Raw genomic sequence first — 13,716 nt, 5'->3', positions numbered from 1 at the left:
ACAAACTCGCAATGACAACAAGACTTCAGAGAAGTTACTGCATCTAGCCAAGAAATTGCCCAAGTCCTTTAACCCCCTTAGTGAAACCACCAGGTTAATTAATAGGGGTGCACAGTTCATGGAAATATTATCAAAACTGCAATATGTCCACGTACAATATCCAAACCATAGGAGCTACATGTTTTTATATAAAAGGTAAAACGTGTGATAAACAGCATTTTAGTGAAGTACTGTAGAGCTGCAGAGATGAACTGACCTACAAATCTTGCCCTGCAGATGTAAGACAACACGTTGTTTTGGCACAGACCCCCCAAAAAAGTCACTTCATCAGGATTTAAATTGTTTTTTCAGTGAAAATGAAGAAATTGGGATGCAAAAATGATCATCCCCCTACTAATTGTGAATCACATTGCAGTTGTAATATCTGTCAAAATAAACCCAACATGACTTTATTTTACCATATCGTGCAGCCCTCTTAATTAGTGATCTTCAGAGGTGTTGGTAGGTGGCTGTTGTTATCTTTGAACAGAGCAAGTCTAGCTGTTTCCCTGTTTCCACTCTTTATGCTAGCTGTAGCCTCATTTTCACCCTACAGTACAATATCAATCTTCTCACCTAACTCTCAGCAAGAAAGCAAATGAGAATATTGCCCAAAATGTCAAAATATTCCTTTAAGCATCAATCCTACAATTCATAGATTCGTTTGTGTTGTGATGTAATTTCAGGTCTCTATTTAAAAAAAAAATAATAAAAAAATACAAACGCAGGCCAAGCTCACTGAGAGAAAAATGGCTACAAAGACAAACTGATGACAGAGTACCTCCACTTTGTAACAGCGAGAAAAATAAGACCACATCATTTTGGAGAAGAACAGTCACTGGGCAGTGTTTAGCCTGAGCAGTCAAACACAAACAGAAAAGAGAACAGTCTGGGTTTACAATAAACACCTTTCAGGAGTTATAAAAGGTTCATGGCTATTATGATCAACTGCAATTCATACCCACACATACTGTATGTTACAGTGTGCAAGTCAAATGAAATTTTTTGAGGCCAAATTATGTAGATGTTCCCAAAGAACTGTAGCACATTCATGAACATGAGATCAATACCTGAACTGACAAGAACGATAGCAGGACCACTTGATATTGGTGAGCTGATGGAATGATTGAAGAAGGAGGCGCTGTGGCACATACAGTACATAGGCTACATAAGGATTAAAATATCTATACACACACTGTACACTCTCTAGGATACAATTTACTGTACATGATCAACACTAGCTGGCTAGTTAGCTCTACAACTCTCTCTCTCTCTCTCTGTATAGTAGCTCTATCTGTCATCAAAAATAAAGTTTGCCCAATGTGTGTTTACATTCCCTGCTCCGGTAAATAACGCGTACTCTCAATGATAAGCCTTGAGGACATGAAGCAATGAAAAAAACAGTCAGTTAATTATTCTCATTATGTCTAACAGCTGAGGAACAGGGACGCCACAACCAACACACTGCCACTGGATGCTTCATCAAAGTGCTGCTGCTCAGAACGCACACATACACATGTGACTGTGGACATGCACATACTGTCTCAGGCCCACACACACACACACACACACACACACACATATATACAGATACACACTGTTCCTGAGTATGAACTGTAGGATAGTTATTTTGGCTAGTTAAGAAATTAAATGGTTTAATGTTTTAAACCATCTTTGAGGAAATCAGGTTTTAATGGTAAAACCCTAAAAAACTATGTGCTGCTGTGAATTACGTGTAGATCTAAGGCCATAGTCTCTGTAACGAAAAGTAATGGGAAAGGTCTGTGGAACAGGATGGCACCATTTTCTCCCTTGATAGATAAATATTAGGCTAATTTTGTAACTTACGGTTACTTTGCATTTTAAGTTGCTATAATCAATATTTTTATATTGGCAATGGGTCAGAGGTTTATGTTTAATGTGAAAGGCAGCAAATTATTACACAACTCTTCAGCTCATTGTTTTGTTTTTATCATCTGTAACTTTCCGCCCTCATTGTGGGTCGACTTCAGGCGAAGAAAAAGCTCTCATTAAGCCATTATAGACTACCTGCCCAGCACTAAACAACAGACGGACAAAGTTAGCAACTACCTGGTAAACATGATGGAGAATTTGGTAACTAAAGGGCCAAATGTTTCCCTCAGGAGTTAGGAGAGACAGAAGCGGAGCTAAAGAAACGGGGCTTCATTTATAGCAATGTTCTTAGATTTGTACTTGAACTTTTTCTTTACATCATTTCTGACCGTGTGCTTGAGTTTATTTCATAAAAGATATTAAGCAGGTTCTAAGAATCCTATTTGTAAAATGATAGCACCTGCCTTGTGATCTCCCCTTATACAATACAAACACGAATGAGGGTTTAGTCAAGAATGTCCATGGACAAAAAGAGAAAGTCAAACTTTTTGAAAGACGAGATCACAGCGATGGTAGAAGAGATTGAAGTCAGACAACATATATTACTCAGTGAACTAAATAGTGGGTGAACAAATAAAGCCAAACAGGCATCTTGGGAGTGTGTCGCTGCTGCACATTGTTCAAAATACTTGTGCAAAGTTCACCACAGACTTGGTCTGGTCTGTCCCAAACACCAGCGGGAAAATCACTTAAGTCAAGTCTAGACTTTGCTTAGAGATAAGATCATCTCTACGAAAAATAAAGTTTTTATAAATAACTATTTATATGTGGTTTTCTACTTAAGTCATACTTAAGATAAAAACAGATTGTAAGTCCCTTTTATAAATGAGGCCCCTGGACTTACACTTACAGAAACATGACTGCAAATTAATGTTACACAATGTCTGCTGTGTAATTATGCAATTGTTTGCTTTTTTCGGCTCAAAAGTAATTCACAGCTATCCGAAAGAAATAACTTGTTCTTTCCCTTTTGTATAAATTTGAAATGCTGCACATGGTAGCCAGGGTTTAAGACAAACATTAACTAGTGACACTGTGTTTGAAAGGAATTCTGCAAATTAACTATAAAGATACATTTGTCTGAGGAACTTCATTAGAGGGATGCTGTCAATCACACAAAGCGATGGTCAGTGTAGCAAACAGCACATGGGTGACTCCATGAGTCATTATTGAGGACAAATTCAGTGATTTACATTCAGGCCTTTTCAGTCTTGATATTTGCAGGTTGTACTGACAACTAAGCTCACAGCTACAGCCACACAAACACAGCTTAATCCTGTGCTCCGTCTGACAACCACACAGAAAACACACACACATGAGCACTTACACCTGCGAGAGCATACACATCTCTAATGCTATAAAAATAAATCAAAAGTAATGAAATAAAACTCAAAACCTCATCAGATACACAAGGCAGCAGAGACCACAGCCACAATGATTGAAACACCAAACACTCATAAACCAAATAAACATAATGAAAGTCAAAATATGGTCACCCGCTTTGTACACGCTGACATCGGGGTCTGTGCTTGTTCATGTGATAAGAGGAATAGTTGACTCATCTGCATCCAACAGGTCTAAGCCAAGTGACAAAGGAGATCCAGCTTATGATATGTGACACGCTCAAGTGTCTGACTGCCATTCATACTCAACATTCACGCTGCATTCATTTTTGCTTTCAGCATTGATTGCACTGATCTCGTGTGTGATACCACTTATGAAGGTGCTTGACTGTACTTCATCGTAGATATCAGACTTGTGTGAAAGAAAATAAAGAAAACATGTAAATACGGTGTAAACTCAGCCTATATTACAGTAGTTTGGGTGGAGAGAAAAAAGAGGGGATAAACACAAAGCAAACCACAGGTAATCAAAAATTCCTTAAAGTTCTCTCAACAGTCTACTCTTTTGTTCAAGCATCTTTCACTCCCAGCACTGGAGTGGCCCTCTATGCTGATTTTAACCTCCTGAGGGATGAAGGAGGGCTTGGGCAGAGTCAATGGAGGCTCCTCCTCCGCTCTCTCAGTCTGGTCTCGCTCTGGAGCTGACCAGCGTCTCTTGCGGGTTGTGGGTCTCTCTGGATCACCACATTGTACTTTGGTAAGAGCAGGCATGTCCGTTTTCACCGTTTCCTGTCTTACTTCTCCTGCCAGCATACTTCCAGCTCCGTAGATCCGCTCCCCTTGTCCTGGAACCAGTCCCAATCCTGGTGGTGGCTCCAGTCCCGGTCCTGGTCCGCTTACCTTCTCCCTCTCTAGCCTGTCTGCACTGGAAGCCTTCATGAGGAGGCCAATGTTACTGTGTGCAGCGTTTGGACTTGTACTGTTTCTGACATCCACATTGTGACAGGAGTCAGAGAGGTGACCCGTCTTCAGCTTGGTCCCCAAAGGCTGACTGTCTGTTACTGAACCGTTCCTCAAGCCGCGGAGGGTCAGCGACACGCATACGTCACCCACACACAGCTTAGCGCAGGACAGCTCGAACAGCTGGGTGGTCCGGTCCGGGCAGCAGGATGACCAGCCCTGGCCAAACACAAAGAAGGGATACTCCACCAGCACCTCCACACACACCTGGAGATGAGCACATGAACAACAGTTAGCTTTTAGCGAGATACAGACAGAAATATGTGCAGAGGATTTATAAAAGAAACAGAACCATTTAAAGCCACAAATTAGTGCAAATTTGTATGGGATTGTGCATCTTGGAAATTACTTTGTTTGCTAGAGCTGCAGCGAATAGTAGAATAGACACTCGACTGAAAGGGAACTATTCTGCTTTGTTTCAGACATTTTTCAAGCAAAATGTAAAGAAAAATGCTGGTTCCAGCTTCTTAAAAGTAAGGAATTGCTGCTTTTCTTTGTCATTTATGATGATAAATGGAGAGTCTTTCGGTTTTAGACTGCTGATCAAACAAAGGAAGCAATTTGAACATGTCACTTTGGGCTCTGGGAAAATGTGATGAGCATTTTTCACATTTTTGACTAGACTAATCAGCAGACTAATCAGTGAAAATAATGGTTATTTGCAGCCCTGCTGTTGGCATAAGAATTTGTTTACAGAAAAAAAAAGCCTTCTGCCTTTTTACAGAAAGACATTTTGACATGTCACAATAAAATCAGTGACGCTTCAGTTTACAGGTCCTAGTACTGTGCATTATATCTCATTGTCACACTCTCATGGCTTACTGGGACACTTGTAGCCATTGTTAATGTTATTAACACCTTTATTAACACCTATTTAAAATGTCTGCTGTCTATTGGTGCAGTCTATTTCATCATAAAGAACTTACAAATGTATTTTTTTTAATGTACTTACTTCCGTTATGTATTCATATTAAATAAAAACTTAAAATATCAATGTGGGTATCAGCTTCCTTAAGATACTATCAGTTTCACTTGGGCTACGTAGCTGTTTGCAGACATGGGGTCTGTAAAATTGCTGGATTAATTTATCTGTGAAAGTAATGGCTTTTGGTCCCTTAAAGAGCCATGGTCTGCATAATTAAATGTTATTTCGTCCTCTGGTACACCAAAAGGAGCAGTGTTGGTACTGCTAGAGAACAGTAGAACAGAGAACAAGGGTCAGTTAGGTATCTGCATCAAAGATGGATTTCATAGCCTTCATAGCTGTGGGTTTAATTGATGGCCATAATGAGTATGAGGGTAGCTTCACAGTGCTCATCACTAGTGCATCCCTTACAAATCTATTTCATTACCTTTAGATAGAATACAGAAATCTGGTGAGTGTTTATGTAAGTATGCATGGGTGTTACAGTAATTGTTGATATTATGGGCCAAAGACTTGAGGTTTCAAATTCGATACACAGTGGATTCAAAAATGAAACTCATGATTAATAATACAAGAATGATGAGTGAGGAGTAACTGACCTGAGCCTTGAGCTCTCCCACAGAAAACTGTATGACCACAGCATTAGGACTTTGCCCACTGTCAATACGCTCAACAGTACTGGAGTCAATCTTCAGCTCGCTGCTAATCTCAGCGCTCTGGATGAAGTCCTCCGTCTTGAGGTCCTCCACGCGCTTCAGCTCCCCATCGGCCAGCTGGATGATGGAGCCTCGCATGAAGAATGGAGGAAGCGCCACAGGGGAAGCGGAAGAGGACATGGAGGGGGAGGCTTGGATGGAAACAGGGGCGGGAGAGGGGACAGGAGCGGGAGTTGGGGAGGGAGCTGCCGCCACTGCAGGAGGTGGGTTTGAGGGCAGGACCGGCAGAGCTGGTGCCTGTGCAACAGCAGGGGGTGGTTGATTTCCATCTGGCCCAAGCGCCTCACACTTGGACAGGGCTGTGGCGAGATAGGCATGTGGCATGGCGGTCGATATTTGAGGGGTAGTCGTGGCTGTCAGGGTGTTCACAGTACGAGTAACCTCGATTTCTGTGCCGTTATTGGTGCCACTGACTGGGATGAGGAGGGACTGGCCACTCGGAATGACCAGGTGCTGAGGCAGTGCTGCATGGTAGCTGAGAGCATGCTGATTTCCACTGGTGATATATCCAATGATGGGAGGCTGTGTGGAGGAATAGAGACTGGCTGGGAGCTCCTCAGAGGCCAGAGTTGTCTGAATGACCGCATGGGGAGCAACAGACTTCACCACTTCTGAGGAGGAGAGAGAGGTGAAAGAGGATGATCTGGACACTGGTTTCCCCAAACAGATGCCTCCTTTCTCAGTCTGGACTAAGGAGATCTTATTTGAGACAGCTTCACGTTCAGCTCCATGATTGGGCTGGGCCACCAGCATAAAGGAGGTCTGAAGTCCTGCAGGGTTCTGGCCGTAATCTGCAGGCAGGAGGATATGTCTGGCCTCATAACTCTGGACCTGCTGATGGTTCATTGGCTGACTGGGAGCTTTTGTCTGTTTAACAACCTCCAATTCCCCATTCAGCACACCCTTAGCATGCCCCTCTGGTTTCTTTCCAGCTGGACCATCTGCATACTGAACCACCAGCTGGGATGGAGCGAGGGTAAGCGTTTGAGGGAGGACGGCTGTGTGAGGGTGGAGCTGCAGGTGCGCTGTGGGTGAAGCAACGGGGTTTCCGCTGACAGTCAAAGGTGTTCTGCTGTCCAGATGAATGTACTGGCTGGTGACATGGGGGGAGCTTGGAAGTGACACGGGTGTTAGTTCTGTGGGTGAGAGGCCGATTTGAAACTGCTGATCCCCTTTAGTGTTGGGAGAGATGAGGGCGGTGGTGTAACCCTCCAGGTGGGAACGCTGTCCTATAGTAGAGCTGTTAGGTACAGAGCTAGCATTAGTGGAGATGATGTGAGAGGAGATGTAGCCAGCATAGGGCCCAGAGCTGATAAACTGAACGTTGGGTCCAAGCTGAGCAAACTGGATAGTCCCGGCCTGCTGGGGAAGGGCTGCAGGGTAAACTGCAGGCAGAGAGGCCAGGGGCACCGCAGACAGAGGAGTGGTCGAGGAAGGGATAGAGGTGGAGGAAGGAGGAGAAGAAGTGGAGGAGATGGGACATCTCGGGCTCTCTGCGTCCCTGGACTTGCAGCGTTCACTGGCCACACTCGCCAGCCATGCTAGGTTCTCTGTGTGGGGACTGTCTGTAACCACTGCAGCTGGAGGTGTTGCCGCGGCTACTGCCACTGGCCTCTGCTCCAGAGCCAGGATCTCACGCTTCTTAGGAGGCAGGCATCCATTACTCCTCTCCTGGTTGGATTTCATTGTGCCAGCGTGGTTTTAATACTCCTGGGTAGTACTTCTGAGTTCTTCTGGGCCTGTCTTTCTCTCTCTCTCATCCAATGGTTATATGCAGGACCGTCCTCTCTGTGTGCTGTGTGGCTCTGGTTCTCTTTGTGTTCACTGGTAGACACCTCCAGATCTCAGAACGGAGAAGATGGAGTCACTCCAGCCCACAAAATGAGCTCCATAGACTTCATGAGGAATCATCTCTGACCGATCCACCTCTTCCACGATGTCGGCAAGAATCTGATGGAAGAGAGAAACTCAAATCAGATACTCAAGTACTATACAATTAAATTCAAATAAATTAAATTCAAATACAGATTTTGAATCCCTCTAAGATAGCCTCTGAATTTAACCTACATCAATGAACTTGACTTTACTTGACTTGAAATACAATTCAATCGCAGCAGTCTAATTGCAGAACTACCTCAGTAAGCACAGCCTGTGATTCTAGCCATATTCAAAAAATGTCCCTGCAGGGCTGCAAATGCAAAACAGCAAACACAAAAATACCTCACTCTTGAAAATGTCACTGCTTTCATGTCTGTGAAAGTGCTGTTCTTCGTCTTTACCACAAGGTGGTACCTGGTACTTTCTGATTTGTGTTTGTCTAATGCACTTAAACACAACATGTAGGCCATTCTGTGTTTCTCCAAGATCAGCCTCTGAAGATGCCCCTTGAGTATCTACATGGACCAATCTGTCAAAACTCAACCAGCCTTTCCATGAGTACTGACGCGTGACATGCAGGAAAGTGCAGTGCAATGTTGTGTTTCATCATTTACATAACATGAGAAAGGCTCTTTCATGTTTCTGACACCGGGCAGGAGTTTCCTGAACTGCTGTGTTTGTGTGTCTGGGGGTGTATGTGTGCGCACTCATGTGTACAGGCCAGGGTGAATGTATATGCATTGCTGTTGGCTGTTATCTTACTCCAGGCTCTCGGGCAAGAAAGAAGAGCAGAGTGAAAGGATAACAGCAGCACAGAGTAACAGCCTCAGAGGAGTGTATGCTTTTGTCTTTGTTTTAACACTCCCTGGCCCGTGTGTTGAGTCAGTGGGGCTACTGTAAATATAACATCCACCTCCAGACAGGAACTCTGGGTCAGTGGGCACATCAGAAAAAACAAATGAAGTGAAAACAATACGGCTTGAAACTTGATTATGGAACATTCTGCAAGAAGCCTAAACGGGCCTTTGTTGCTATCACTGAAGTGCTTCAAAATATTTTAACAATGGCCTTCCGCTGTTTGCGTGGTGTTTCAAAGTTCAAGGGAAAACAAAGTGGACAGCGAACAATGAATGAATGAGTGGGCCCTCTTAGAGTGAAGGCTGGGTTAAATGAGTACTGAAGCAAGGGAGGTTACTGGAAGTTATGATGTATATGGAAGGTACCTAACTATGTCAACAAGCCACGGCAACAGCTACACACTATTGATGTTTGTCTGCAGGACTACCCGAACATACAGTCTTGTATGCTTTAGATCTACATATGTGCATGCTCACATAGCTCAAACATGCACACACAAAAAATATGGAGTGCATCCATTAATTTAACAACATTGACATGCAGCACAAGCTCATTTTTTTCACAGTTTCTTTGTCAGATTGACTGTTCTTTCCTGCAGGCTTATCTGTGGGTCAACGCACAGGACTCTGGGTTGTTCATTAGCCAGAGGCACCACAGAGATGGAGTGTATGACACACACTCACACATCCATCCATTCATTTTTCTCTCCCTGCATTCCATTCAGAGGAGCCGGGCGATTTGACAGTGCTAAATTGTATTTTCATATTACACAGAGGGGGTTCACTACAGCAGGCAGCTACAGACATGTTACATAAAGACAGAAGGGGGTAAAAAAAAAAACACAGAAGGCGACCTTGGTCAGTTCCTATTCAGATGCATCTACCTCTAACGCAGGCTCTGACAAGGTCACTGCATCCAAAAGCAGCGAAAACCTCCGTGCAATCCATTTAAGCATACAGCCTGGTAGATCCACCAGACGTAACAAAGGAGGAGAGCAGCAGAGCTGGAGAGAAACAGAAGCAGAAAGAGGAGCGTGGGGGGGAGGAGAGGGAGAAAGGCAATGTAAAATGACAGATAGAACTGTGCAGAAGGAAGAAAGGGAGTAAGAGGGGGGAAGTGAGAGAAGAAAGAAGATTAGGAATGAGAGAGAGGAAGAGAGAGAATGGGGAGAAGACAGAGTGCTGCCTCTCCTGACCCACATTGAGCAGCGCCTGCAGCATCAGAGCGCCATAGCCCCCGCCTCGCTGAGAGATCCCCGATCAGCAACACAGCCGCCGCTACAGCCTGAGCTACACTGTGCAGCATCGCTCAGTGGCAACAACCCCACCTCAGCAACACCGTGTCAACACTGTAATGACATCACATCTGAAGCACAAGTACCTCCTGTGACTATAGTACGCATTGCAAGACAAAGCCAGCATGCAAAAATGGCACACAAACACACCATACCACACATACGACAGGATGCTCTTAAAGGTGTTTTTTGTCTCCTCACATGACCTGTACACAACGCTCTCTGCACATGGTCACACACACACACAGCTCAGCAGCTCTCTAGATTTTCCAGCGTCAGCCTATTATTAGAACACTGACACCAACAAACATACGGCCTATGTGATACTATGGAAAACAAAGACGAGCTTTCAAGACTGTCACACTGAGCCAGACAGCCCTGAGTCAGTGCCCTCGTCCAGGACTGTCACCTCTGAGACTTGTATACAGGGATGACAACAGAGGGAGAGGGGGGGACAGGCCACTCTCTGTTCCCGCTCATCACACTGATGCTTTTCAGCTCAGACAGAGTGATAGAGCCAGCCTTGCATGTGATCCTCTTTCATACTCCCACGTAAAAAAGCTGCACAAACCAGAGCAGTAGGTTTGTGTAGCGGTGTGATTCTGCCGTCACTGTATTGTGCGCCCAGATGAGATGTTTTCATTCAGCCTCCTCCTCTGTTGTCTCCAGGTGAGAGGCCCCCCAGCGGAGTTACATCCCCTCTCTTACGCAGCAGTCGCCAGCTCCTCCACTCCTTCCGCCTGAGCCCTGATTCTTCTCTCTCTTGCTCCCAGACCCACTATTTACTCCTTGCATCGATCCACGGCTTCATAGCAATAACATTTCTCTGCAGCAGGGTGATGCAGGGAGGCGATAGAAAGGCAACAAAATTAATAAGTGACAGTGTCCTGAGATGTAGCTTCTGTGCAAAAAAATCATGCAAAAAGCTAATGCAATGACCCATGGGGGATAAACCTGTTGTCAATACTGCTATACATCATGTTTCACCTGCTAGACCAGTCATAGATACACAGTGAAAACCCTGTACAGCAAATGGCTATATATAGAAAACAAAAACATCATTATCAATCTGAGCTCTGGCATGAAACAGAGGGGGAGGTACTGTGGAGGACAATATGTACGTGCGTGTATGTGTGATTCGCTGCATATAAACAGGACCTCCCATCTACCCCTTTACACAGCTGCTTTAACCACAGAGCAGATCAATACAGTGTACTGCTTTTTCCTAATACCAAAAAGAGCCATTTTACTGCCCCTTCTCCGTACAACAGTGGCGCCCTGTGCCTTTAAGAGGCGGACCTACCGTGTGGCAGACTAAAGCAGACAGTAAGAACAGGCAGTGGGTTCAGGCTGTTTGTCTTCACAATGACTCCAGAGTTCTGCATCACTACTCGACACACACCGATCACACAGAATACGAGCCGAGATGTGTACGCAGGCAGGCGTCCCTCTCAGCGAGCACCTCTCCCACCAAACAGGGTCAATGCTGTTGAATCGTACCGCTCTGGACAAACGCTGTGACTGTCGCCTCTGGGGGCTTTAGAATGACAGTGAGAGCGCATGAGTGTAGTAACAGGGCAGAAAATACTACTGTGCCACAAATCAAGAAGAAAAGAGACAACCCCCCCCCCCCCCCCATCTCCTCCTCCTCCTCCTCCTCCCCTCCGCTGGCTAGAGTACTAAGAATAGCTCACCAGTCTCTCCACAGCCACTGCTTGCACAGCATGTCCAAGGATTCTTCCTGCCTCTCAGTGTGTGTGTGTATGTGTGTATGTATGTGTGTTGGAGACGTGTTTCCTAGGACTCCTCTTCCTGAATCTCTCCTTTGTGCCGCTCTCCTCTCATGGAGCCTGTGCTGTAGCTGCTCCAGCTCTGCCCTTCCCCTCTGGACTCTCCGGTTTGGAGGCTACGCTCCCCCTGCAACGGGCTGACGGTGAAGGAAGTTCCCCACTGCTGAAGCTAACACCGAGTCCTGCGTTCAAGGCTGCTCCAACGTGTGTTATGCAAGGCCACCAGACCGCCAGCTCCCTCTCTGCCTGGCTGCTTCTCTCTCTCTCTCTCCCTCTCTCTGTTTCTGCCTCTCTCCCTTTCCCTCTCTACCTCCCTCCTCTTTCTCTTTCTCTCTCAGTACTCCACTGACACAGCTCCTCCCCCCAGCCAGCCTCATCAGCCGCATCAGGTATTCATTCAAAAAAACACACTCTACTTGGCTTAGCGCCCAGACTACGCTCACACAGAGTGGGAAGGAGGGGGAGGGAGCAACAGACGGAGGGTGAGGGAGGGAGAGAGAGAGAGAGAGAGAGAGAGGGAGAGCTGGAGATTCAGAAAGGCTTTGCTCAGATAGACATACTGCATGAATGTGAATAACTGTGGGATATTCACATTGGCACATGCATGCAGAGACACTAACACATATGCACAAACACAAACTGACAGAGGATTATATTGTTCGGTGTGCTAGCAGCACGTCAAAGCTGTTTTAATGCACTGCTTCGTTCTTGTTCATTTTCATATGCATTTTCACTGTAGAGACAAATCTCTTCCTAATCTGCCCTGTTGAGCTGCCCTACAATAAGAGTCTCTATTCAGCTGCAAAGTGACTCAGAGTAACCTGCCACCCCACAAGGTCTCCCCAGGCCTCCCCCATCTCTTCCCCAGAGATATTTCCCTCAGTGCAGGCAGGCAGCGCTGATAAACACCCCGCCGCCCAGCCACTTGGCACCAGAGCCCTCCTCACCCGAGGGCCTCCTCCTTATCCTGTGCAGCATACAGCAGAGAGAGCCATGCTGAAGACAAGCACGTCGCCACCAGGCCAGCCAGCTATCTGCTTCTCTGCAGGCAGGACTAGCAGGGGGTCCCCTCCACCTGGACTGCAGACTGGGGAAAACACAGAAAATGTAACAAATCATGCATTGCTGCTATTACAAAGAGCCTAGTGAATGGTATTAAACTTAGAAAGGTTCCTAAAGTTTCTCAAGGCTGCATCCTACGACAAGAAGTGTAAGAAATGTTGTTGTCAGTTGTTCTTTTCATCATCAACACTCAAACACCTCAATAAAGTATTTTTACACGCACGTCAAACCACTGATGTAATAACATGTTTCCCCAGCTGTTGAACCTGACAAGAAAAAAAAAACATGAGCTGTATTTCTACATTGCCAGGGAGCTCCAGCCTCATCTTCCAACTGTGACTCAAATTCCTTCAAAGAAGCTGCCACACCAATGTAAACCTCAGGATCCACACATTCCCCACAGCGACGTAATGGAAAGAAAGCTGACAGGACCCCATCGTGAAGCACTACAGGCATCTACAAGAGATTGTGGTTTTCTTTCCTCAAAATGGCTCACTGTACATTGAAGGTCAGAATTAATGTCAGCCAAGTGAGCTGAAATAAGATCTCCTGTGAGAATTCACAAATCCAGCTGTAGCTGTGTGGAGCAAATGTTCCCTGTACTGAGTAGATTAAGAGTGAGAAAGCATCAGGACACAACTGTCAAATCTGTTGCTTGATCAAAGACATCTCCTGCATTTCTGTTTAGGAAAAGTCGCTGACACTTAGATTATAGCCTGCGGCATACAGTGTTCTTCCAGATTTCAGACCAGTAAAGTACATACTGATATATATGTAGGTACATGGGTATGATGTGAAGTTAGGGAGAAAGAAGGTAACAATCTGGGAACTTTATTCTAATATTACAAGGTGACCTTCTCAGCAACAATCTGGTGTT

General features: G+C 45.2%; 1 protein-coding gene across 1 annotated transcript; it reads right to left on the bottom strand.

Annotated features, from left to right (window-relative positions):
- Positions 1–2,771: 2,771 nt before the first annotated feature.
- Positions 2,772–11,989, bottom strand: LOC141012087 (ataxin-1-like). Its single transcript, XM_073485476.1, has 3 exons — positions 11,682–11,989; positions 5,841–7,907; positions 2,772–4,523 (listed from the first exon to the last, which is right to left on the bottom strand). Exons 2-3 carry the CDS (start codon positions 7,641–7,643, stop codon positions 3,846–3,848), a joined length of 2,481 nt encoding a protein of 826 aa, XP_073341577.1. The 5' UTR covers positions 7,644–7,907; positions 11,682–11,989; the 3' UTR covers positions 2,772–3,845.
- Between the last annotated feature and the right edge of the window lie 1,727 nt (positions 11,990–13,716).

The sequence above is a fragment of the Pagrus major genome, chromosome 17, assembly GCF_040436345.1.
Source record: "Pagrus major chromosome 17, Pma_NU_1.0".
In the NCBI taxonomy this organism is placed as follows: Eukaryota; Metazoa; Chordata; class Actinopteri; order Spariformes; family Sparidae; genus Pagrus; species Pagrus major.
Note: the sequence above shows the minus strand (reverse complement) of the source record. Positions and strands in the feature narration are given on the sequence as shown.

Excerpts from the sequence above, each read along its gene's own strand:
- LOC141012087 (XM_073485476.1), bottom strand. The coding sequence starts at position 7,643 with ATGAAATCCAACCAGGAGAGGAGTAATGGATGCCTGCCTCCTAAGAAG. Across the intron at positions 4,524-5,840 it reads TGGGAGAGCTCAAGGCTCAG|GTGTGTGTGGAGGTGCTGGT; the intron begins GTCAGTTACTCC and ends GCTCATCTCCAG.